The 27345-nt window shown below is 34.0% G+C and overlaps 1 protein-coding gene across 5 annotated transcripts in view; it reads left to right on the top strand.

Annotated features, from left to right (window-relative positions):
• Nucleotides 1–27345, top strand: part of LOC135124645 (uncharacterized) — a 231819-nt gene that overhangs the window by 178027 nt on the left and 26447 nt on the right. For all 5 annotated transcript variants that reach the window (XR_010279817.1, XM_064049871.1, XM_064049868.1 and 2 more), the window contains exons 2-3: nt 906–1034; nt 15141–15310. Coding sequence is in view for 4 of the 5 variants with exons in the window: in XM_064049871.1 (XP_063905941.1) it covers nt 906–1034; nt 15141–15310 (299 nt within the window). In the remaining variant the exon portion in view is untranslated. The remainder of the gene's footprint in view (nt 1–905; nt 1035–15140; nt 15311–27345) is intronic.

The raw sequence follows: 27345 nt of genomic DNA, 5'->3' as shown, positions 1-27345 counted from the left end.
AGGCGTGTCTTGAGTTGCAAACTTCAAGGCCGGCAGTTGACGATTATTGCTTTGAAAATTTGCTGTAAAGCCCCCGTTAGAATAAACTTACAAGTTTGTTAAATAATGTGCAGGACCTCGCGTGATTGATTAACCTGCTGCCGTTCCAAGTCTTCACCGAGTTCGGTGCGCACTTTTTGTTCCTGCAACCATCCTATTGTTGACTTGTGTGAATTTTCACATTGTCCTGCGGAAATAACCACTCTTCCTTCTCAGGTTATTACAAAATTCTAGCAAATGATTATCTAAAAGATTATGTATTCTCCGCTGTTCACATTTGTAGTAGGAAATACAAGAGTAAACATTCCTTCTTTAGTAAATTCTCCCTAAACGATTAAACTTCTTCAACTAAAATTTCTTTTAGAGAAGGAGCGAGGTCTTTTTATTAAGTCTCTTCAATAGGATAAGACAACAATATTTTCTTTAACGTAATTGTCTATATATTTCAAGTGACATTTTCTTAATAATGTTTTGTGATTGAACATCAACTGCTTGCGTTTTTAAATCTATATTTTCACTCTTCTTTATGTTTTACTCCATAGACAATAACATTTTTTTTAATTTTTTTTTATTTCTAATCACTGGCAAATTTACCACCGGCCTGCAATCAGCTGACACCGTTTCGACCTAACGCTCAGCTCTACATATAAAATTTTTGGAAAATCAATAGAGAGTAAGTTGTTTATTTATATTCGTTTCGAATCAAATCAAATCAAATCATCGTATACATCGAATTATTTAAAAACATTCCTTAAAAATAATTTAATACTTCAAATTGAATAATTAAGATATGTTTGCAAAAGTATTCTTTCTAAATCCTAAATACTTAAATAACTATTTCAGCTTTAATCGTTTTATTGTTTCAGGTCGCAGTGAAGATAATTGATATTAAGGATATCAAAGAGAAATATGTCGTAAAAAACTTACACAGAGAAGCCCGGATTTTGTCGACATTGAATCATCCCTGTATAGCATCTCTTTTTCAAACCATACAGGTAAAGTAAGAAACTCTGACAATTTCCACCCTAACTTATTCGAAAATTAACCGAGTGCATAGAAATATCAACTTCAAATAAGCAAGCATAAATTCTAGGAGACCACATTTATTTTAGCATTAGATAAACACCACCCTAGGCGCTAACATATTAAAGTTTATAGTTGCAACAGCAGCATTTATCCCTTATAATTAGTCATGCATCATAACAGTGCGTGCGGTTTCTGCCCTAGGCCATTTACGTTTCATTATTGATATTGGGTACATTAATTTATGTGCACCTCAGCACTTGATGGTGTAAAATTCTGAGGCTAGAACCACTTACTTAAACTCAAAAAATATTATGAAAAAATATTATACAATAACGATTAATGACTACTGACTTAATAAAATCGTTGATGTATGATCTATTGTCAAAAGTAAAAATATGAAAATCAAGATTAAGGTAATACCAGATATGACAATGCAACAAGCTAAAACGACGTTACATTAAAAGACTGTAAAAACCCTTCAGTTATATAATCCTTTTTAGCAACCGTACTGTTTTTTTTTAATTCAAAATTAATCTTGAGTAAAAGATGTTTATTTGTATAATGTGGCATAATTATGATCATTTTTGTATTCACTAATCAATTTGAACGTAATAAATCCGGAGCCGTAAAGATTAAAACGAACACACTAATATTCATTCCCACGACACCGAAAATTTCGTCATACTATCGACACATTTTAACAGCTACATTGTCATTTTCTCAAACTAAATTACTTATTAATTACTTTCTACTCTATACTCTACCTAGGGCTTCCACTACCATCTTCCCTTTTCCGACCAACAACCAAGTGCCTAATCGAGGCAGTATCAAAACTTAACGCTCTCCCTCCATTGTTTAAACACTTGAATATATTAAAAATTTACACTTATTGACTGCTTCCACCTCGTCTCCCACTACCATTAAACGTAAACGTGTACAGGTTTTAGTCAAATGGGAACATTGGAAAGCTGACAGCTGTTGCAATCCTCCGCCCCTGCAGTATTTTCCAATACTCACGATCGGTACTACTTCACATCTACACACAGTCACTTAAACTAAGTGCGGATTACAGATCCCTTCGGTGCCTAGTTTTCCTTCACTTATAGGAAGTTTTTCACCAACCATGATCTGACGGGGTAGCGGAATGTCGTTTCGCATTCTCATAGTAAATAAATACTGTCTTTATAAAATAATTATTAACGAATAGATAATGTGGGCCTCAAAACAGAGCCGTGGAGAACCCGAGATAATATACTTCCCACAAAAATTATCGCACCATCCTCAAAAGAAGAAACATATCGGTCGATACCACATTAAATATTGTCATTATTTCGCTTGTCTTGCATTTATCCCTAATATGAATATGGTAGCTGCATATATTCCGGTTCACTAGAATTGGAGGTGGTGCAATAATTTTTGTGGGGAGTGTATTATGATTGTTAATTATACACAATTTAATTCGATTATTTATTTGTTTTCTATTAGATTATCCATTCCTCGCCTTTGAAGCACAGTCCGTTGTACATGCACATTAGAGTGTGTAACTTTTAACATTTTGTTATGAAATCAAAAAAGGAGTTCTTTTCAAAATTTTGAAAAAACTAACGTTGCTTTAAAAATTTTCAAACATTAATTAGTTTTTATTTTAAAATATCTTTAAAGCTATTATTGAGTGATGCATTTGTGGAGGTAAAGGTATCGGCCAGTATTTTTTCAAATCGTTGCATTGCGCCCATTCACTGTAAAAAGGCTTTAAAAATCGTATTTTTAAATTAGCGCTCGGTCCGATTTGTCGCGAAACGTTCCGTCTCAGTTCAACGATCGCGTCTTTAGATTAGCCATGGAAAATCGAAATGTCAAAGTGAATTTAGAAATTATTCCACGATTCTTACTCAGAAATCACTGAACAATTCAAATTGAATTATTTTATCCAGTGTGATGACTATTGTAGGACAAATTAAACGCAATAAATACACTAATTGATTCATTTATTGGTGCTGGGTGCAACAAATGAAACCCTTCGAGCAGTTCGTCGTCCTCAACACCTCCATCGGCAGTATCATGACACGTCCTGGAGGGGCAAACTAGGGATTTACTCGGGCTACTTCAGTCAGTAATCACTGAACAACTCAAATTGAATTATTTTATCCAGTATAATGATTATTGTAGGACAATTTAAACACAATAAATACTCATATTACACAAAATATTTTATGAGGTTATGTTGAGGCGTTTCTAATTTGCAGACCACAGTTTATCTTGCAGACTGGGGGTTAAAAATGCTCCAATCAAGTTAAAACTCCATATTTGCTTATTTCTTAATACGAAGATTGTTAATACAAAATTTCAACCCGTTCGGAGAAACCGTTACAAACTACCCCTAAAACAACCTTGCAGACTAGGGCTTAAAAATACTCCAATCAATTCAAAATTTGACATTCGCTAGTTTTTCAATACGAGGATTATTGATGCAAAATTTCACCCCATTCGGAGAAACCCTCAAAAATCATCCCCAAAACAACCTTGCAGACTGGGGGTAAAAACTGCTTCAATCAAATCAAAACTCGATATTTGCTTATTTCTCAATACGAAGATTATTGACACAAAATTTCAACCCGTTCGGAGAAACCGTTAAAAACTACCCCCAAAACAACCTTGCAGACTGGGGCTTAAAAATACTCGGATCAAGTTAAACTTTGACAATCCCTAGTTTTTCAATACGAGGATTATTGATGCAAAATTTCAGCCCATTCGGAGAAACCCTCAAAAATCACCCCTAAAACAACCTTGCAGACTGGGGGTTAAAAATGCTCCAATCTAGTTAAAACTCGATATTTGCTTATTTCTCAATACGAAGATTGTTAATACAAAATTTCAACCTGTTCGGAGAAACCGTTAAAAACTACCCCTAAAACAACCTTGCAGACTAGGGCTTAAAAATACTCTAATCAAGTCAAAATTTGACATTAATTTATTTTTTTATTATTTTATTGTTAATTATTAATTAATTTATATTTAAATTTAAAAAATATATAAATTACGAATACATATAGGAGTATTTGTTACAGATACGTGAATTGTGATAATTTGAGTTCATGTTTATCGCTGTTAGATAATTGTTGCTACTATGTAAGAATGCATAAGTTGGGCATTTTTTCGTCCAATCTCTCATTTTTTGTGCGTTTTTACACGTCATTTTTGCTGTTAACTTGGTTCATTCAGTACATACTATATGCTGGTTTTGAGTTCTTTGAGATATAATTAAACTTTCATCATCAGTCAAAAAATACAAAGTTAGTGGTGTCCAAAAGAGAAAATTTAAAATTCAGAGGAGGCAAAATCTTAAAGATATTTTAAAGAAAATTAGAGACATTTTTAATTTCCGAGAAACCTAACGTAAAAAAAAACGTTTTGAGAAAAAATTTAAATTAATAATAGGAAGCTCAAACTTAATTTTATTTGAATTTCAAAAAGAACCCAGAAATATGCTAATTTCTTAATTAATTATTATTAATGGGAAAACAAATAAAGATTCGTTATATTCAATACGACGCAAAATTGTCTTCATATGTAGGTCTTACAGCCTTTGGATGGTGTCCACGTCCATTTCTCTAACTGTCTGGTAAATTGTTCTTTTTAATTGTTCTTCTAAATTGGCTTCCCAGCCGTTGTTGTAAACCTTTCTACTTAGTATTCCCCAAATTTTGTTTTCGATTGTTCGCACTGGGGGCACTATGGGGGGATTACCTTTTCTTAGGTACAAAACTTATATTATTGCTTTCTAACCAATCCCTGGACGTTCTAGTATAATGGCAACTTGCTAAATTTAGCCAAAATATTACATCGTCGTTATTATGGTGTTCCTATATATTGTTATGTATTGACCGCGTCACCTTTAGTACGGCCAATGAATTGTGCTGAAACGCCGGCCGGAGATATAGCCCATCAAACCAAAATTTTATCTTCAAATTTTGCCTTCGACTTAAATTTTACTTTTAATTTCTTCTATATTGTTTATATAAAATCCATCGTTACCTTCCATCTCTGAATGGGCAAATGTCAAATATTTTTCATCGCCTAGCACAACCACACGATTGTCCAGAAAATGATGAATTCTCAATAGCCGGCAACATCTAAGAATTCTCTCTAACTGCGATGCTGTATGTTTTGAACATATAGCTCTTTTGCTGTATTTTAAGTTGTTTTTGCCTATTTCTCTAGAAACTATTATATAGGAACTCTAAACAATCGAGCCAATCTTCTTGTTGATGTTCCAGGCTCTTGTCTTTCTTCTTAATCTTTCTAAACTTATTGTGGTATTGCTACCTCGCAGTCTTTAATTGTTCTGTATATAGTTGCGCGTGTAATATATTTGGTCCAAAATATATTCACAATTTCACTTTTAGATACTTGGGTAACTAACTGGTATATGGCTCTTTGCAACTCTATTTTGTATGACATTGTTTAAGCGTTAATTGACATAAATCTATGACATAAATTGTATAACATGGGAAATAATAATTGCGCTGTTGCAAATGTAACTTGATTCGATTGCATTTTAAGTTCAAAAAAAGATAGGAGTATATGTAAATTTTTCTCAAAACTCTTTTACGTACTAGCGGTAAAAGTGACATAGAATTGGAAAATCTTAGTAAAAGTAAAGACGACGACAGTTAAGACTAATCTAGTTGAGTGCATGTATTTAGGGAAATTTTAGTTGTATTGATAAATTAAATTCTTAGATGGAAATAACGATATAGATATGAAAATTCGAGAAAAAAAATATAGAATTTGAAAATATACATGATTTTAATGGCACTACATACCTTATTTATAAACTGTTGACACATGATGTACAAATTAACAAAAAAAAAGAAGACAAATAAACCCAAAATTTAATTTAATTTAACAAAATAACAGAAACAGACCAACTAGGATATTTTCTTAATTAAAATAATAAAGGAGGCTGTTGTTGTAAACAGTGTTTTTCATTATTTGATTATAAGTTTGGCAGTTAATAAACGTTTTCACGCGAAAATTATGCCGTTAACTCTTACAGACGTCTCCCAAATTGTCGCTCTGTTTCTGTTATTTTGTTAAATTAAATTTAATTCTGCGTTTATTTGTCTTCTTTTTTGTTGCTAATTTATACACCATGTGTCAACAGTGAATGGTTCTTTAATAAAACAACGATCACTAGTTAAATTAACAATTTCTAAAGTTTGGTTTCGCGAAATTTTACAGTGTGGCAGGTTTTTTGCCGGTCAGTGTATGTACATTAAAATACAGTTATAAAAGGTAACAAAACAATATTTTTCATAATTAACAATGTATATTAAGATCATTAGGTGATTAATTATTGTAGGAATTAGCTCGGTTTGCGCAAAGGTGGAGATAACACAACGACCGTAGCAACGAATCTTAACCAATTAAAAACTCAAGTAAATTTGCTGCTGCTGCTTTTATATGCTTTCTTATGAAATTATTTTTGTTTTATGCCTAGTATCCCGCAAACGCTTTCGAGCATGCCACTGGAACAACCAGTTTCTCAGAGGACCTGGAAGAGCCATTTATGACCCTAGTAGAAAGAGCGGTACCAGGCATTTTTTCAATCAATCTTCCCTCCTCTCATTCTACCTCTATGGTGCGCACCTACTTTAGACATAATGTACTGTCTCTTTATGTGTGTCTGAAATTTTTCTGCTACTTGTACTTTAAATGAATGTCAACTATCAATCATTTTTATAAGTTGCTTCAAGGTGACTAAAATTTGACATGATAATTTTTTTGTGTAAAGAACTCAGCAAGTGGTAACTTTCGACTCAATTGGAGTATTTTTAAGCTTCCGTATGAAAGATTGCTTTGGGGTACTTGTTAAGAGCAGCTTAAAAAAGACTGGTTTTTTTGCATTATCACTTCTCGTATAGATAAAAACTAAACACCAAGTTTCGATTTGGTAATAATATTTTTAAGGCCCAGTCTTCAAGGTTGTTTAGGGGGTAGCTTTTAACGGTTTCTCCAAACGGGTTGAAAATTTGCATCAACAATCTTCGTATTGAGAAATAAGCAAATCTCGAGTTTTGACTTGATTGAAGTATTTTTTACCCCCAGTCTGCAAGTCTGTCTGGGGGTAGTTTTTAAGGGTCTTTGCGAACAAGTTAAAATTTTGTGCCAACAATCTTCGTATTGAGAAATAAGCAAATGTCGAGTTTTGACTTGATTGGAGTATTTTTAATCTCCAGCCTGCAAGGTTGTTTTGGGGGTGATTCTTGAGGGCTTCTTCAAATAGGCTGAGATTTCGTATCGATAATCCCCATATTGATAAACTGGCGAATATAAAATTTTGACTTGATTGAAGCATTTTTAATCCCCAGTCTGCAAGGTCGTTTTGGGGGTGATTTTTGAGCGTTTTTTCGAATAGGCTGAAATTTTGTATCAACAATCTTCGTATTGAGAAATTAAGAAATATCGAGTTCCGACTTGATTGGAGCATTTTTAACCCCCGGTCTGCAAGGTTGTTTTGGGGGTGATTTTTAAGGGTTTCCCCGAACGGCTTGAAATTTTGTATCAACAATCTTTGTATTGACAAATAAGCGACTGTCCGAGTTTTGCTTTGATTGAAGCATTTTTAATCTCCAGTCTGCAAGGTTGTTTTGGGGGTGATTTTTAAGGGTTTTTTCGAATAGGCTGAAATTTTTGTACCGATAATCCTCGTATTGAAAAACTAGAGATTGTTAAATTTTGACTTGATTAGAGTATTTTTAACCCCAGTCTGCAAGCTTGTTGTGGGGGTAGTTTTCAACGATTTCTCCGAACGGGTTGAAATTTTGTATCAACAATCTTCGTATTGAGAAATTAGGAAATATCGAGTTTTGACTTGATTGGAGCATTTTTAACCCCCAGTCTGCAAGGTTGTTTTGGGGGTGATTTTTAAGGGTTTCTCCGAACGGCTTGAAATTTTGTATCAACGATCTTTGTATTGAGAAATAAGCGACTGTCGAGTTTTGACTTGATTGAAGCATTTTTAATCCCCAGTCTGCAAGGTTGTTTTGGGGGTGATTTTTGAGGGTTTTTTCAAATAGGCTGAAATTTTGTATCGATAATCCTCGTATTGAAAAACTAGCGAATATAAAATTTTGACTTGATTGGAGTATTTTTAAGCCCCAGTCTGCAAGGTTATTTTGGGGGTGGTTTTTAAGAGTTTCTCCGAACGGGTTGAAATTTTGTATCAACAATCTTCGTATTAAGAAATTAGGAAATATCGAGTTTTGACTTGATTGGAGCATTTTTAACCCCCAGTCTGCAAGGTTGTTTTGGGGGTGATTTTTGAGGGTTTTTTCGAATAGGCTGAAATTTTGTATCGATAATCCTCGTATTGAAAAACTAGCGAATATCAAATTTTGGCTGGATTGGAGTATTTTTAAGCCCCAGTCTGCAAGGTTGTTTTGGGGGTGGTTTTTAAGGGTTTCTCCGAACGGGTTGAAATTTTGTACCAACAATCTTCGTATTGGGAAATAAGCAAATGTCGAGTTTCGACTTGATTGCAGCATTTTAAACCCCCAGTCTGCAAGATAAACTGTGGTCTGCAAATTAGACAGGCCCGTTATGTTGGCAGTGCCGGTAGATTTTAATAAGTTTTTATTACTAAAATAAAAATAGTTTATCCAATCTATAAGATACATAACGACTAGAATACACTTATACAAGGTAAATTCTATAATACCAACCTTGAAATGTCAAAGACTTTCAAAGCAAGTTTCAGCATTGAAATCTTGGGTTCTTTCCTGCAGCAAATGCACGCTCTAAAAACTGCTAAAAGTTAGTTTGTTTAAAAAATGTGTTTATAAACTCACTCTTCCATTGCAACTGCCTCCATGATGTGGCAATTTTATTTTGTGCTAATTTTGCTCCTCTGACAAAGCCAAGAACAGAAATTGCGAATGGGATTACAAAAACTCTTGAACCACACACGGCCGATACGCACACAACGGACTTGGTTATTTATAAACCTCGGCTACGCCTCGGTCTACAAAATTCAACCGCATCCGTTATTTACTACATATCGGCCTAATATGGTTAATAACTACTTCTATCTTAAAGCTTAAAATGATTTAATTAAAAAAAAACGTTTACGTACATTGTAATGCTATTAAAAGCAACAGGTTAGTGTAGTATATAGAATAGACTGACATAATGCGGAGACCAAACAGTAACGCTAATAACATGCGTTTAAATTATGGGACTTTGCAAACTACACTTTGAAAATTAATCACTAGAAGTTATCACCAGACTGTTTCTTACACAATCCGCTTGTTCGTGTACTGGTCGTGTTTAAATTTTAAAGCATAAAACTTAATTACTAATCACCGGTTGTTTATGATCGGTATAAAAAAGTAGTTGTTCCTACTGAATTACGAAAGAAGTAATTTTCAATGGCCTGCTCGTTCCCCCGAATTGTCACCGCTCAATATTTTGTGGATACATTGAACCTATGAAATTTATAAATGTGCGTCATTTTAATGATCGATTAGATCTTACAAATGCAGAAGAATTTGACTATTGAAATTAAAATTATTATCATTGTATTCAAAAATATCTTTAAATCATGATGCGAATATTGCTTATTTCTTAATGTAAAATTTACAAATTCAGATTACTATTTAAAATATTTTCTTATTTGTCACAGAAAAAATCAGTATGCACCACATCTCTCTATCCACCTCACGTCAGCTTTCACTTTCAAGCCGCAAGGTGTCACTTTGCACTCGTGCACAGTAACTATTCGTGTATGTGAAGCACAAAGTGATACTTTGTCATTTAAGCAAAGAAATTAACCCTCAACACAAAGCCAAAGCGCCAAAGACATTTTGCCCTCAAGATACACACAGGACTAAAATTTCTTGCACTTCTAGTGTGTAAAAAAAAAGTGGCCAGAAAAATCAGGAATGAAATGCATACAGAAATTTGATCACGATTTAGCACTGGTGACTCCATGAAATAATGCAAAAGCAATAACGGTTTTACAGATTTTTTTTATAATAATTTGTATCTGAATTTTTTACCTTGATATTTTCCTATATTCTTTCTAAAACAACAGAAAAATCTTAATCAAACTAAAACAAGAAATATGATATGTAATGCAAAAGTTAGCGAATGTTTCCCGTAAATTAAAAACTATGATATCTTCTATAAAATGATATCAAGAACTTTAAATACGGACAAGAAACACTATTTTTCATATCAGTTGTAGAGAAACAACTACTAATGTGTATCACACCAGCTGTCACTAGCAAATCCAAGTCCATTTTATAGACGTATTGACTTACGCGCTAAAATATTATTTTTCCGTCTTTCGCATACAAATGATACATGATTTGTCTATAAGAGTTCTGTTTACCCCAAGTCCTAGGCCTTATCTTTCTAACCCGCATATTTGAACCACCACTCAGAGAGGGCAGGCGCTTAAGTACCCTGAGTGAACATCAGCTAAAGTAAATTTTTTGTTTTTAATTAAAACAGTTAATACAAAATTCGAATTATTGTTAAAAATATTTTGTCTTAATCTGCATACTGTTAATAACAATTGTAATGTTTTTTACATGGATTTTGATATTGCATATTTGTGTGAATTCTAGGCTAAGTAAACTACTTTATGAAATGACTTCATTTTTTATTAATTAGATTTTTCATATTGGTTTCTATATCATTTATTAGAACTCATGATCTGTACGATTAATTGTATGTAAGTAAGTAAGTTGCCCTCACTTCTACAAAAAAAATTTTCACGCGATGCCAATTGTCTTAAGTGATCAATGATCACTGATCACTGATCACAAATGAACTTAAACTAGCAAAGTGTGTATTTACGACTTCAAGATTGTTAGTGTTGATGGTGACACTTGCATCTGCGTCTCTTCAACTTTTATTTAAATGTATGGGACAAGGTTAGAGCCGCAAGGGATGCGAGCTGAAAGCAGCGATCGCTTTTATGGGGGGATTAATCAAATCGAGTCGCAGGCTCGGCTGTCACACGGCATGTAAGGCGATCCTAGGCACCCCCGGGACCCGATGTAATCGCATACCCGTGATGGAACTCATCAGCAGAGTGTGCGGGGACTCGTAAGCCTTCTCTCTTCGTCGTTTCTCGTTTCTTCTTGTTACTAAAGAGATACGTATCGTGTGTTTTAATTCTGCGCCTTCAATTTTTGCTCTTTGAATTCTTATAGTGGAATATATCTAGCTTATTATATATGCGCATTTCGAAAGCAATAATTTCATTATAACTGTACGAGGCGAAGAATTATTAAAAATATTTATAATCCGATCAGCTCGTTTGCACGCATGCGCACTAATTGAAAATTTCAAAAAAAACTCAAACGATGACACATGATTTTATTACACTGTGTAACTGACACTGAAGTTTAAATTCTTCAAAGATAGATGAGTATCAATAACAAAAACGTAGCTTTGACTCAAGACTGAAGAAATTGAAATTATATGTAGAAGTACATTTTTTATCTACAATTACAAATCATGAAATGCAGAAAAGATACCTTGAGATTGGGAACCCTTAAATTCCGACTTTACAAAAACTCTAAACAAGTTGTTGAGTACGTCACCTTATCTTATAATCCCTTGACACAGAGTGGTTATTATAAAGTTTGACACGACAGCATGGGCAAAAGCTTGGTTTCATCTATCAGGGTACGTAAATTAAAAAAATATGAGGATGCGGAGTGCAGAAAATCGTCATTATTTTGAAGAAGCTCCGTTACACCCATAAAAAATTTGAGTTTAGTGTGCCATTTCTCGAAGACTATTTACAGCTGCGTGATACCAGAACATACTACAGGAATTTATTGACCAGCTTGATCCTGAAGAATTGCAGAGGACATTTTCAGCATGACGGTGCAACAGCTCATATAGCTCAAACAAGTTTGAACTTTCTAGGGCATTTAAATGACGATCGTTTAATTAGCTCCCACACAGACCATGTTTACCCTCATCACTTGATGTGATACGTTTAGATCATTTCTTGTTCTCGGCTTTGAAAAATACTATTTTGAAACAATCAGTGGATACAATGAAAGCCTAAAGGTGAGAATCATATAAGAGTGTGAAAGTGTTTCGCTGCATGTTCTTACTCAAGTATTTGAGAAAATGAAATACTGAGTCAATTTTTGTATCGAAGCTGAGGCCAGGACTTCCAATTAATGGTTAATAACATTGGTTACTCCGATATTCAAAAAAGGCGACAAAACAATTCCTTCAAATTATCGGCCTATAAGTTTAACTTTTATTTGCTGTAAACTCATGGAGAAAATTATTTGTAAGCAACTAACAACATTTTCGCTACATAATGGTATGGGTAATGGGTTTCCTACCAAATAGATCAGTGATTACTTGTTTGTTAACACGTCGTATCTTGATGATAACGATCCCATTGATTTACTTTATTTAGACTTCGAAAAGGGTTTTGATCGTGTTTTTCACATGCGGCTACTAACTAAACTTGAACACTTAGGTAGTCGAGGAAATCTGTTGAAATGGATTCCTGTGTTCCTCTCTGACAGGTTTTTCATTGTGAAAGTGGGTAACTTCAAATCACTTGAACGTCCTATACTGTCAGGTGTTCCGCAGAGATCTATATTGGGACCGTTATTATTTTGTTTATATATCTCTGATCTTAGCAATTTAAATCAAGCGCAACATGTGTGTTATACAGACAACTGTAAGATAAGGGAACATTTTTTTTTGGTGGGTACTAACAAGGGTAGAGTGACAATCAAAACGAAAAGGCCATCACGTGGGTTGAGCAGTAAAGCAAGTTACGTTGGTCGAGTCTATTCATAGCTCTCGGGGAATGGACACATAGGGCAGTAGCGCCGTTAATTTGTGTTACTTTTGTACTGTCTTCGTATGTCTGGTGCCAACGTTTTGTGTCTCCTATTTTTTTAAGTTAATATTATTTATTTTGTCACTTTGTATTTATTAGCAAGAAGAATTTTGTTTAATAGAGTCCTCAGAGCATTTATTACTTTAATTACATTTTATGATAAATCAGTTACGCCACTGGTAAGAGATGGGCGCGCATCTGAAGCTCCGTCCATGTCACCTTTCGTTCTACTTGGCACTCTAGTAATGTTGTCACAGAAAAATCCATCAAATTTCATATCCAAACGACCACTATTGCGTTTAATGTTTCACACTAATTTAAGTTCTAAATAAAATGTCTTAACCATATTGATAAACTGTATTCCAAACATACGGGGTAGAATCGTTTTTGGAACATTGGGATTTTACATGTAAAACCAGAAATTTGAAAAAATTGGCTGTCCTAATTATAAATATAATTAGATCAACACGTTAAATACAAAAGTTATAAAGATAAAAAACTGTATCTAAATCATTCTTCATTCTGTTACGAAATAAACCCATACGCCGCCCCGGTACGATGCCTATGGGTTATCTCGAGGGTTTTCTAGTATATACGGTGATGATGGGTGACTCATCGTCGGTGACGGCGACCAGACTGCGTTCGCTAAAGAAAAGCCTGGAAGCGGAAGTCGCGATGGGTTTCCAGAAAAACCTCGATCGCGGAATATCTAGAAAGGAAGTATGGGTTTAAGCAGAGGCCACTTTCGGAACGATTCATTCAGTCAACGAGTCGAGTCCATTATATTACTGTGAAATAAATTGTTGACTTTTACCCACGCCGGTTTTTAATTACCGATCAACGTAACAATTCTTTTTGCAACACATTTTGTTATTGAAATAAAAAGAAAAAAAATTATTAATGATTTGTGATAAAGTACTACTAACCATGACACCCAATTTTCGAAAAACAATGGACGTTTTGCAATCAATATTTGGGGATGGATTGACGTGCATGGTCCAGGAGTGTGCTGGAAAATCCACAAAATTATCGTGGAATACTGGAAAACGTTATGTTACTCTCAGTCTTACAAATATACCCAGAAAATAATATATCAACATGACAATTGCCCGAATAATTAATTGAGCAATGGTTTGAAAAAAATCAAATTAACGTTTTGCCCTGGCCAGCTAGAGGTTTTCACCTCAACCCCATTGAGAATGTTTGGGGTTATATTGTTAAAAAAATCAAATCTAAAAATTTTCGACATGCAAATGTGGAAAAGCTTTGGGAAGCAATTGAAGGAACATGGGAGGATCTAGAGAACAACTATAATATGAGAAATCTAGTTCTGTCAATGCCAAGAAGATTAGAAAGTTTAATTGGAGCAAATGGAGCTGCAACAAAGTCTTAAAACTGTTTTGTTTTTTCTTTAAGTTAGGTAACCTGTTCAAGATTTTAATCATGGATATTTTTTTAGTATATTTTTGCATATTAATCATTGTATTTATCGATCAGTTAAATAAATTTAGTAATGTTTATTTAATAATGTTTTTCACTATTCGTACGCTACGCCACCGGTAATAGCCAGGCTTACATTAACTTAAGAATTCAAAAAATTCCATGACAACGAAAAATAGTGCACTTTTGGGGGGGGGGGGGAGGGGCGCAACAGTACATGTACAAACAGTACATTTTATAACTTTTGAGAATAAAAATTTTGGAACTGTATTTGGAAAGTAGTTACCTTCAGAGTTATTTTGTCTTTCATTTAAATAAATAAGCAGATAAGCATAACCTTTGGCGAAATCATAAACTAACACGTTTATACCCATAAACCGAAGTCGTAAATTAAAAAAGTTCAAACATACTGTGACCCGATTGTCGTTAAAATGCACTTCCATTTATTTACCTCCGGTAAAGATACTATTTTTATGTCTACCTTACTGTTACACCTCAGACAGCATCCAGAGGACGAGTCGCATTTTTGTCTCAACTTTACATATTATCTAACTGTTGTTGGGGGTACGGTACAAGTCCAATTCTACAACCGTGGTCTGATACCATTATATTCTGACGAAGTTCTAACAATACAGACAATAATCCGATAATGTATAGACTTATGCTAAAATTTATAAACAAAAGAAATACTCAAAATAAACTGTTTTGAATTAATTTTTCATACTTAATTTGTTTACAGATGGATGATAACGTGTACTATCTGATAACTGAACTTGTTTCGGGAGGTGATCTTTGTTCCTTTATTATTGGACAACGGTATGGAAAATTGGAAGAACGATCTGCTAGAACTTTTGCAAGACAATTTGCTTCAGCATTAGCTCATATGCACAGTTTTGGAATCGTTCACAGGTATTCCACATATTAGTTATACACATAGACTAAATGCAATTAAAAGTACGGGTCGCTGGTATATAATTATCCCTTTAATTGAAAAACATCTAAGATATCAGTACCTAACGTGAAAGTAAATCTAAAAGTAAAAGAAATTTCTATAACAAATCTAAGTTCTTATCATCTAATCAGCGTTGGATGTGAGACCACTTACATAGATGGTACCACTACTAACGGAAAAGTCGGTCACTTTCCTTCATTCATCTTTTCGTCGTTCCGATAGACGAAACGGTGTCAACACCCAGTGACAAAAAATTATTAGTTAAAGATAACGTTGGCATAGACATTAAATTGAATCCCTAATCATTTTACTTTCAACACATATCATTTATTCGACACATTAAAGTATAACGATTTTTTTGTAGATATTTTATATTGTTTACTATTTCTAAAAAACAAACTTGACGTACCCATAATTCGAATTTTGAGGCTCTTTAACATAAAGTCCTGTATTACACTCTTACAAAATACATCCATTCGGTAGCACAACAGCTTCTCGTAAGAAATGACAATTGCATAAATTTTGTATTGAATTTTAGTGCAAGGCACATAAATGCACAATGTTGCTTTGCGCATTCGAAGCGTCTTATTTATGCGAGCTTAAATCTGAGCATTTTAAGAACATGGAGATGCACGAAGCTCTTCTCCATTTGCGCCAAAAGTTAAATGCAACGATTGGAAACAATAAACATATCCCATACGGTGTCTGGAGCCCTCTCTTTCGCTTTGCCAACTGCATATTTATGCACAAGTTGAATTCTTCACGCTTTTTACTTGGAACTTTATTGAGTGTGCTCACTTGTACAGCGAGTTTGCACTAAGTATAGGTTGTATTAAATTACAAAATTGATTAAGTTTTTACGATACCCTTTTTATTTATTGCTGTAACTTTTTTACGGTTATGACAGCGTTTATTTACTAAAACAAATTACAAGCAAAAGCAGATTGTTAGTTAACTTGTGAGATTTTTGTAATTCAATTCTAAAGTAATAATTTTAAAATTTAAGTAACTTTTTTTAAACCGGTCTATATTTTTAACGGACTTAAATATTCTGAAGTATTGTTAAATATCTGTAGGAGCGCCAGAGTGAAACGACAAAGTAAAGAACTAACGTAAATCTGCAACAACCCGGATCAACTTTGGGCATGATTGGAGTTAAAAAAAACAGCCTGTTTTTTAACGCTGACTGGATGTTACAGAGTGACATCTTAGCGGATAACGTTATCTGATCGTGAACTATCTGATCTAATATCAGTACACGTTTTCTAGTTTTTAAGTCTAAATAAATCAAGTTGTATTATTTAAACTAAAATGACTTTGGATAGATTGCATTAATGTATCCGACTGCTTTCTCAAAACTCCTTTTTTAAACCTCCATAAGAACTCAATTTCAGTTTTATTCACACTAGAAAATATATGTATATAAGATTATATACTGTTCGACAACTACATAAAGAGGCACAATGTGGTTAAAATGAGCATTCTTTTGAAACCAATACAGATACCTATTAGGTTAAAATACATCGTAAACAAAGAAGAACTAATATTCGGGTGCAGCTGTTACAAACCTTGCGCTCTCCGAAAGTTAGTAAAATATACTGTTGTACAAGTGGAGTAGATATACCCTCGAGCTTTAAAGTACCACATTGAAATGTATACTTAAACTTTGTCAAGTGCTGTAAAGTAACAAAGTTGCAGAGTCTTATACTTTCTGATTTTCCGCTCATACCCTTCGTCTCAAATATTTCAGCTCGTACAGCTCGTAGATCTTTTTTCGTCGTTTTAAGCGACGACAATTAAATTCCTTACAAAAATGAGTGAGTAGTATGTACTTTAAGTTAGCGAAAAATTGTTGAAAAATGTAATGTAATATCAAGAGCACAATCGTGGTACTGAAAATAAAAGAAACTTTATTAAACGTTTTCATTTAGAGAGATTTATAAAGGAACACAGTCTTAATCAATTTAGCCTAAAATTGAATAATTAAACGAAATCTAGATTTAGCGATACGTCCAGATAATAAATTTAGTTAAATACCGTTATAAATAATTAACATAATGATAGCCTCCCGTTAATTTTAAATAATGTATAATTCTGTTTTTCGGCCGAATTTATTTTGTCAATAAATTCTTGGGTGACTAGAGTAGAAATAAAAAATCAACCGGTGCCATATGATAAAAAGTTCCCTGGCAAGCTTTGAAATTAATATTAAAAAATATGTGAAGAAAAAATGTTTCCTGCTCTGGTGCGGAATCGAACCACACATATCCCGTTTGCCGGGCAGGTGTCTTAACCACTAGGCTACAGAGCCGCTGATGTTTCCTCCGCTTACCCAGCTATTATTGTGCCGCCACAAATATTATCATGACGCGCTGGATCGCCGGGACTCAGTAGCTGGTGATAATCACTGAATTTATTCGTCATAAATATAATTAATGATCACCCTTGGTCTTCGTTAGAGGTACTAGAAATGCTCTGCGATGTATCATGGATAATGTTGAGATCCGTCTTCTTTCACATATTTACACTCCGCAAAACTCTGTTTGACCGACCATGTATTGCTAAGGTTACTCTTGACCCTTTTGAAGAAGCTGAAGTCAATGTTCTTCCTTGTCCGCGAACATTATTTATTATCCACAAAAAAATTTGTGAAGCAATCAAAAATAATTATTTCCTTTTTGATTTTTTCCTTATGAACTTTATCCTGAATTTGAAAAAAGGAAAAAATTAAGATTCCAATTTTTAAAGTTTAAAGTCAAAGTTTCAGAATTGGAAAGTCTAAATAAGTAATAGAAACTCAGCATGTTATTTCTAAGCTTTCGTAGTTACTAGTGTTATGTTTGACACTCATCCCCATTTCCACCATCAACAGTATCAAACATTTGGAAACTTGTACTACATCCTGTAATAGCGTTGTAACAGACAATACCTAACAATATCACAAAGTAACGAAACATGATAGGCAACTTGCCGTAACTGAGGGTGAACCTTTTGTTGAGTTGTGATATTCTTGCAACCCTTACTAAGCGAATATAATTCATACGTTTTGTGAAAACCACGACATGACAATCACTTGTGAACGTTTACTATCACCAATTAACACGGTTAATCAATCAAGGGGTGAGAGGGCGCGTTCTTAATCAAGTAGCCCGGACAGGAAATAGTATAACCGGAGCCCGCTGCGATCCAATTTGATCTCGTAGTGGGTCGATCTTTGCCGGTCCTCTCGTCAAACTCAATTAGGACCGGTTCCGGTCGCCGGACTCGAGGTCGCAGCCGCGGAGTAATTGCGCTCCATTAAGACGCGACAAGATTGTGTTGTTTGAGAAAACACGCCGGCAGAATGTTATTGAAAATTATTTTTACGTCTGGAATTTTGTCGTTTTACTCTTCTTTCACCATTACAAAGAAGTATTTTATTATTTAAGATGTAATTCCTATCCGCTCTCCGCTGCAGTTGACTGTTACCACAGCGCTACCTTCACTACGCAAGCTCAACCTCAAGGCGAAGACCGTCATGGCTGCTGATTGAACTTCCGCACACTAATAATTGCAGATAATATCTGGAAATTTACTTGGAAGTGTCAACATCAACCATGCTTCCATTGCTTGATGCAATGATTAGTTGGCACGCGATATGACATTTTGCTTGCATTTCAAATCACACAATTGCAATATTATACACACCTACTAGTTTTTATCTACAAAGATGTAATTAAAATTGAAATTACTCTGTGCAGTTATCGTTAGCATGAAAATATTTCACGCAATATTTTTCTTTGCCTACAGTAAATAAAATACTATTATACCTGGTAGATATAATTAAAAAAATATTACTGGCGTAAAGCTAACGATTAACAACTCTTGGCAGTGTTTATTACGAATAATTAAAAAATATTTTTTATATATTTTATAAATTTTCCGATAAAGTATATTCTCAGGAAGTGGATTCATCTCAAACAGATACAAAACTATAGGTGACATAAGTCAAAAAAAGAAAAACAAAAATCATAGAAAGATAGAAAAATTGTCAACAACGATATTAAAACAAAATCAACTTTTTTTCGTTGCGTCAAAGTTTTTCAGTTGTTTACCTAAATCATGGCGGGAGATTGTGATATTGCCGAAAATATTCAAAGGACAGTAAACAGCAATGTCCGAAATAAGCACCGGAGGTGGAGCGGTTGCTCCGGCGCCAACTCCCTCTCCGGAGAGAGGGTACTTTAAGTCGGAGAAACGAATCGAAATAATACTCCAGTTACGATTTTAAAATATTTGCTCTTTAATCCCCACCAACCTATACAGTCTAAGGTAAGAAATTATCGGATGAAACAGCTAATAGAAAAAACCGGCGTCGCTGGCAGCGGCTCCTCACTGGACAGGGCTGCCTCGGATCCTGGGGAGGCAGCGACGCTGAAACGGAGATCGGACAAGGACGGTACACCGAAAGGTGAAACGACCCCCTTTACAAGGTTCATCAAAATCATGGAGTAGAATGACAGGAGGGAGCATGCTTCATTGCACCAATGTTAAAGATTTGCCAGCAAAACAGCTCCATGGAAGAGCCATTTATGGTTCTTTCTGTCTACAGCGGGGGAGCTCGGTCTACAAAAGAGGATTAAAGCTGGTGGTGTTCGGTTTAAAATAGGTTCATGGCTAGTAAAAACGTCTTACTAAATACGATGAAAATGTCCTTCGTTTTGTTGTAATTATAAAGCCAACTTTTTTTTCAAAGATATGACACCAATAATTACACACCAACTTTAATAGAATGTGAAGGTTTTTTCGAAAACAAAAGGGTTTTCAGTTTTTTAAACTCTATAATTTTGCGAATTAATGTAACCGTTTAAATGAAGCCATGCTTCATCAGAAAATAATGGCAAATCCAGAGTCCTGTTGTTTTCGTTGTTTTGAAATCAATGACAATATGCATCGCGACGAGGATAATCAGCTGGTTTAAGTTCATGAACCGACGATACTTTATAGGAATGCGTATCTTCTTTTTAAAATTTTCTGAAAAGTGACGCACTAGATTGTAAAGAGAGTGTACTAAAAGACTTTTGAGGGCAAATCTTCAAGGACGTCTTCACTAATTGAAGGCCTTCCTGGTGAGTTCCCTTTAGAAACATTTCCAGTGCTGTTGATTAGGTCAACTAAGGTATTTTTACTTCCCAAGCATAAACTAAGGAAGTACAGTAATCGAGTCCATGGGACACATTGCTACTTTCATACGAATACGAAAAAGTAGATCTGTCTGTCTGCCGTCTGTCCGGATTTTTATTAGACACGTAATCTCCGAAACTACCGGACCGATTGTTGTCAATTTGTGTATGTATATTAAGAGTATCATGTAGATGGTAAAACGCTTACCAAAATTTGGCTAATCATCCTCACCAACACTTTTATGATGCCATTTCAAAGGATTCTATTTTTAGAATGATTTAAATGTTATACAGCTTCTATATTTGTGGTATACGGATCCGCTTTGATCCGCACTAGTATTATCTTGATGACGTCATTACACATTTTTTATTGATCAAATTAAAAACTTGTCGCCCCATTTTCTCGAAAAGATAAAGTTTGAAGTTGGTTTATTTCCATCAATAATTACATGGATTGTTGTGACGATGAATGACAAATAATTGTACATATCTACAAATATATACATATAAAGTTGAATACAATGAAAAATAAGATGAAACTATCACAGTTTGCACCTTAAAAATTTTTCGACAAAGTAGAAAGCTTTATCGATCACTATTCCAGTTATGGCTTTTTCAAACCCTCTGTAATTTTTCGATCTTATTTTCTTTAAAAGACGGTTGTAAATTTTCGGTTCCCAATAATCAACGAATTGGGTGGATAGCTTGCGATGTACTGGAATTACCAAGGCATCTTTATTTCTAGTGTTAATTCATGGGTGTCTCTTTTTTTTTCAGATACAAGTTATCTTCGATGTGTATACTTCAATCATTCTTTGATGTATATGTTACAGCTAATATCCGAAATCCGTTATTATGCATAATAACTAGACATTTTAGGAATTATGCGTAATAACTAAACTTGTCAGTTATTATGCATAATAACCGCAAACATTAGGAATTATGCGTAATAACTGAAATTTTCAGTTATTATGCATAATAACGGAAACGTTTAAGTAATAGTGATAATAACTAACAGAGGAACGGGAATTATGCATAATATTTTCAAAAAAGCTACCCACCCTGCCTCGCTTTCCCCTACATATCACATGTACAGTTGATTTAAAAAAAAAATTTGTCCAAAGAGTTTAGACAGTACTTCCCTCGCTGTCGGAAACGTGACGACTGCATGCCTATTATGTTTTTTTCGTATTACATTTTGGTAGCGGGACATTTTAAAATAAAAATTGAGTGAATTAATTGTTTAAATTTTATCATTATTTGGCATTGACATCTTTGTCATTTTTTTTTGTGATTCCTATGATTGCTTATTAAAAACGAAGTCGTCTGTGGGGTGTATAATATGTCGCCTATGCAAAAATTGTCAGGCGTGAACAGATAAAAGGAACATCTTGTATAGTGCTTGTAATTTAAGACAAATAGCCATAACACTTATCAACCTGTAGACGTGACGGTGAAACATAAACTAAACTAAAACATGTTTTCCACGAATTGGAATAACCGGATGACAATGCCGACGGACCAGACTTTTTTATTGCTCTGATTTCCGTTTATTGAATAAAACACTACATTTTATTCGGTTTTTGGATGCTGTAATTCACATTTGGTTAATTATAACTTGTCTAGATCTAGGGGAGCATCCCCTAACCTCCCCCTAGCTACGGCCTTGTCTAGGGGTTATGAAATGTCGAGAAAATTTGAAAGTAGCAAATTGCCCAATTGACTCTATTACTGAACGTCCTTAGGTTATCCTCGATAAGAAAAACAACTTAAAAGTGTTTATGTTTATGCATCGAAAAAATGTCACCTAGAAATTAGTTTGATTTGAATGAGTTCGTCCCCTCAAAACAGAGGATTAAAACAATTAACTAGTAAGCTACAATCCACATAATTTTGGGTAGAATTTATTCGGCAAAATTTTGAGATAACGTCATCAATTTTGTGGAGGAAATAAACAGATTTATTTTGATTAATAATTTGCCAAGTATATAGTATTTCAAAGTATTCAGTTTTGTAATACTTGATTTAATCCATAAAATTAATTGACTTAGTCATTAATTTTTTGCAGACACCCCGTATAAGCAAATCTACAAAATATGAATGCAGTGGTAAATCACAAGTATGGAGTCATCATTCTTTACACATTTAGGATAGAATTTGTTCGGTAAAATTTTAAGGTGACGTCATCAATTTTAGAAAGCAAATATATTTTGATTAAAAATCTTACCATACTTATGATACATTTAAAACATCTCCAAGATTTCAAAATAATCGGTTTAATTAATCAAATAAATTCACGCACTCATTAATTTTTTAGATTCACCCTGTATGTGAAAATCCAAAAAATATGAATGGAATGATAAATCACAAATACAGACTCATCATATTTTGCACATTTGAAATAGGATTTATTCAGCAAAATTTTCAGGTGACGTCATAAATTTTTTAGGGGGGAGGAGCAAATACATTTTGACTAAAAATTTACCATGCCTATGGTAACTGTAAAACATATTCAAGATTTCAAAGCATTTGGTATTGTAGTTCCTGATTAAATCAATAAAATAAATTCACACATTCATTAATTTTTTGAGTCACTCTGTATATGCAAATCAAAAAAATATGAATGGAATGATAAATCACAAGTACAGACTCTTCATAGTTTGTACATTTTATCTAGGATTTATTTGGCAAACTTTTGAGCTGACGTCATCAATTTTTTGGAGGGGACAAGTAAATATATTTTGACTAAAAATTTACCATGGTTATCATAACTGTAAACCATCCGCAAGATTTCAAAGCATTCGGTCTTGCAGATTCAAAATTTAATTGCAAAATGTTGCTTTATAATTTTGATTTTTTTTTCCAAAAATCTGGACGTTTCGCGTAAGAACTCAATTCGGAGTCGTAAACTACATGTGTAGGACTATATTATTTTATACAATTTAAAACCCATTTACTATGTACAATTTTGAAGTGACGTCATCGCATTAGTGGTGGGGCTGATTAGACAAACTTTGGTTAGCGTTTTACCATCTACATCATATTCCTAATATAAGTACAAAATTTCACAACAATCAGTCCAGTACTTTCGGAGATTATCTGTCTAATAAAAATCCGGGACGGCAGACAGACGGACAGACAGACGGAAACGGGAGACCTATTTCTTCGTCCTCTAGGGGTCATGAAAGATCGAGAAAACGTAAAAGTAGAGTCGGCCGACGGACTCGATTACAATACTTCCTTTGCTTACGCTCGGGAAGTAAAAACGGGACAAATTACAGTAACATAAACGTCATATTCCTATTGCTTTTCATTGATCTATGAGAACCTGATTTGCTCATTTTGTCCCGTTTTTTGTGAAATCACCTGGACATGTTAGGCAATATGCTTAATGACTAATGTTTCAGGTATTATGCATAATTCCTGTTCCTCTGTTAGTTACTATCAATATTACCTAAACGTTTCCGTTATTATGCATAATAACTGAAAGTTTCAGTTATTACGCATAATTCCTAATCTTTCCGGTTATTATGCATAATAACTGACAAGTTTAGTTATTACGCATAATTCCTAAAATGTCTAGTTATTATGCATAATAACGTATTTCGGATATTAGCTGTAACATATACACAAGGTAGGGTTAATATCTTTTCCTGCCTAAAGTATGGTTTACACGAGGTTCGCTGACTTAAACCTCACATGCTTCTGACTGTTTTTTTCTGGAGTCTAAATATTCTGAACATTTCGGATTCATGCCTCCATAAGAATACGCACGTCTTTATTTAAAAATAATATTCGGAATATTTTTTTCGATTGTAGCTTAATTCATCAAACTAATGTTTACGTGGCATTCGATGTATAAACATAAACAGTTGATTTAAGCTTATTATTAGTACTGAGACGACATTTTATCCCATTGTTTATCTTCTTTAAATATATTTTACATGGCGCAGGGACTGCGGGGGCGTTATTTATGCCGCTTTTTGTCGGATTATACTTCAAGGACGAAAGAAGTTCTGTTGAAATAACCTTCGACCAATATTTACTTCCCGAGCATAAACGAAGGAAGTATTGTAATCGAGCCCATCTGTCTACTTTTACGTTTTCTCGACCATTCATGACCATTAAGATACAAAGAAATAGGTCTCCCGTTTCCGTCTGTCGTCTGTCCGAATTTTTATTAAACAGATAATCTCCGAAACTATTGGATCGATTGTTGTCAAATTTTATATGTGTATTAGGAGCATCGTGTACATGGTAAAACGCTTACCTATTTTATTGATTATAAATTTGTAAATACAATACTTTTACTATTAGTATTATACTGCATCTAAATATATACGTGTCCTTGCAAAAATATTGATGACGTTATCACAAAATTTTATAATGGAAAAACTCACTTAAAACGAACGCCTAGCACGTTTCTTTACCTTTACTTGAACATGACATCAATATCTTTATTTTATCTTATAATAGTTGTCATAAAAAAATAAAATTCGCAAGATCAAATCTTTCAATTTGTCGAAAGAGCTGAATTTGATATACTGTAGTTTATGGGTGAGGGAAGTTCTGTCGAAATAATCTTCAACCAATTTTTTTATGTCAGCGATTGAAGACTGTTCCTCAACGTTCATATTAAGAAATTTCACCTCCATTCTTACAAACTTCAACAGAATACACCTATTCCACGTTCGAATGTCCCATTTCGAGAGTAAAAGACAATAATAAATGCATTTTGTCCTAAAAATTAACAAGTAAATGACATCTGACATTCTGACTGTAGTGTATCTAGTGGCACACTGTTAATAATATTGCAAAAAAAATCCCCATAGCTGTTGAGGACTCTAATTGATAATTTTATGTAAATACTTAAGAAGCAGTACACAAATTCAATTCAACTCTGACTATTCTTTGATGAGCCTGTATTAGACAGTAACGAATACTCTAAAAAGTGATAACTTTATATTTTTGTAGTGAAGATAGAATTAATCAAAATTAGTAATTTGACACTTAACATCATTAATTAATGTACAAATAAGGTGTATCATCTTGTAGCCAATCAATTATTATCAATTATATCAATGATAATATCTAGATAATACGTTCAAAAGCTAAAATATTAAATTGCTTGATTTAATTTGAAAGTAGCTTTTAGCCTCATAGAAGCTTGGCTTATAAGCTCTTTATGCAGCAAACATCAGCAACAGGATTAAAGCGGAAAGAAGGAAAAATAGAATGCAAATGCGTTGTTAGCGAGCTTTTCATGCCGACCGTCTCCAGATTCAATTTATCATCGGGGACCCGGCAAGAGACAGAGCTCCAGCATAATGAGCTACCGGATAATCGGTTCCGATCATCTCATCTCTGCTTATGAACGTAATACGAGCTTTCACTGTCACGACAAATGCACAATGCCAGAAGTTTGACAAGACGAATAGCTTTATTCGAGCAGCGAGCCGATTCCGGTCGTTGTGAATCCTCCGACATTTATTTTTTATGTGATATTTATCAGTTAGTCGCCACTTCATCGTATTCAGCTCACTACTATTCTTGTTGCAATAAAATGAATTTAATCCGAGAGAATGGCTCGAATGCGACGTGATTTGAAGTTGTTCACATAAATAATTAGAAAAAAAGGCCTTCAGTTTTTAAAACACTAAATGGAGATCTTGTTCATGGTGTTTATTCCGTTCAACAAGAAATGTGAATTGTTCTTAAAAGTTAATTCAACGTTGTCTTGAAAGGTTTTGTAAATAAAATGTCTCAATCCAGCGCATACCAATTTAGCGTAAGTAGATGTGCAACGACCACTGAACGGCACCGTTCCATTTAGACTAGACCCTTTCAGTCATAAATTGTAAATTTCACGATAAGAATCAACTTTAGACAATGAAAGTCAAGAAGACTTAAGAGCAGAAATTGGACGACGGTTTCTAAACAATACAAGTGACACGCTTATTTGTATTCCAAGCAGAATGTGTGGATTCAATCAGAGACTCAAGTGCAGAGGCAATATTGAATGAATGCCTTGAATGGAATCAAGACGTACGCTTTGGACACATTTCAGAAAATTACTCTGTTAAATTAAGATCACCCAAGATACAACGAATAGTAGTTAATTGTACAATCTAACTAAATGAGCAGTTTTATGATGAATTTAATAGAAACATTTTATTATGAAACTGATGGCATAAATATAAATGACGTCGATCAACTGATCGATTGAATTTTTAAAACACACCAAGTTATTTTAAAAGTCGTTCATTCCAATCTGATACTGAAAGTGGAATTAAAACATGTAAAAATTGATTTATATAAAGAAAGATTGCTGTCGCTTCCGTGCGGTACAACACCAAGTAGACAACGCTCTCAAGCTAATAACAATAATTATAGTACTTTAGTAGAAGTACCTTATGGCTTATATTTTACAAATTCAGTTGTTAAGATAATTAACAATACTTTGTTAATGCTGTTAAAATAATATAATTAAAATTTTCATTAACAAATAAAATTGCCGTCGAAGAAAATAAACCATCGGAGTTTTACAATGGAATATATACGACAGGCTGACAATTTAAACCAAATTTTCGGTTGAATTACCAGAGGTAAAACTTATTTCCCTCAACAAATCCTTTGAAAGAGGACAAAGTCTGAGAAATATTTCAATAGGACGTCATATCTATCTGCAGGACACGTTTTCCATTCGCTATCAACTCAAGCAACAAACAACGCTTCCAACTCACAACAAAATACTCATCTACGTCAGTGAGCACACTCGGTGGAATACCGGAGCTGTTCCGCAAACACGGGTGTTTAAAGACCGACGGCTC

The sequence above is a fragment of the Zophobas morio genome, unplaced genomic scaffold (genome assembly GCF_036711695.1).
Source record: "Zophobas morio isolate AGI-343-1 ecotype UQ-CSIRO unplaced genomic scaffold, CSIRO_AGI_Zmor_V1 ptg000007l, whole genome shotgun sequence".
Lineage (NCBI taxonomy): Eukaryota > Metazoa > Arthropoda > Insecta > Coleoptera > Tenebrionidae > Zophobas > Zophobas morio.
The sequence above is the reverse complement of the archived record's forward strand: the minus strand, read 5'-3'. Positions and strand labels throughout refer to the sequence as shown.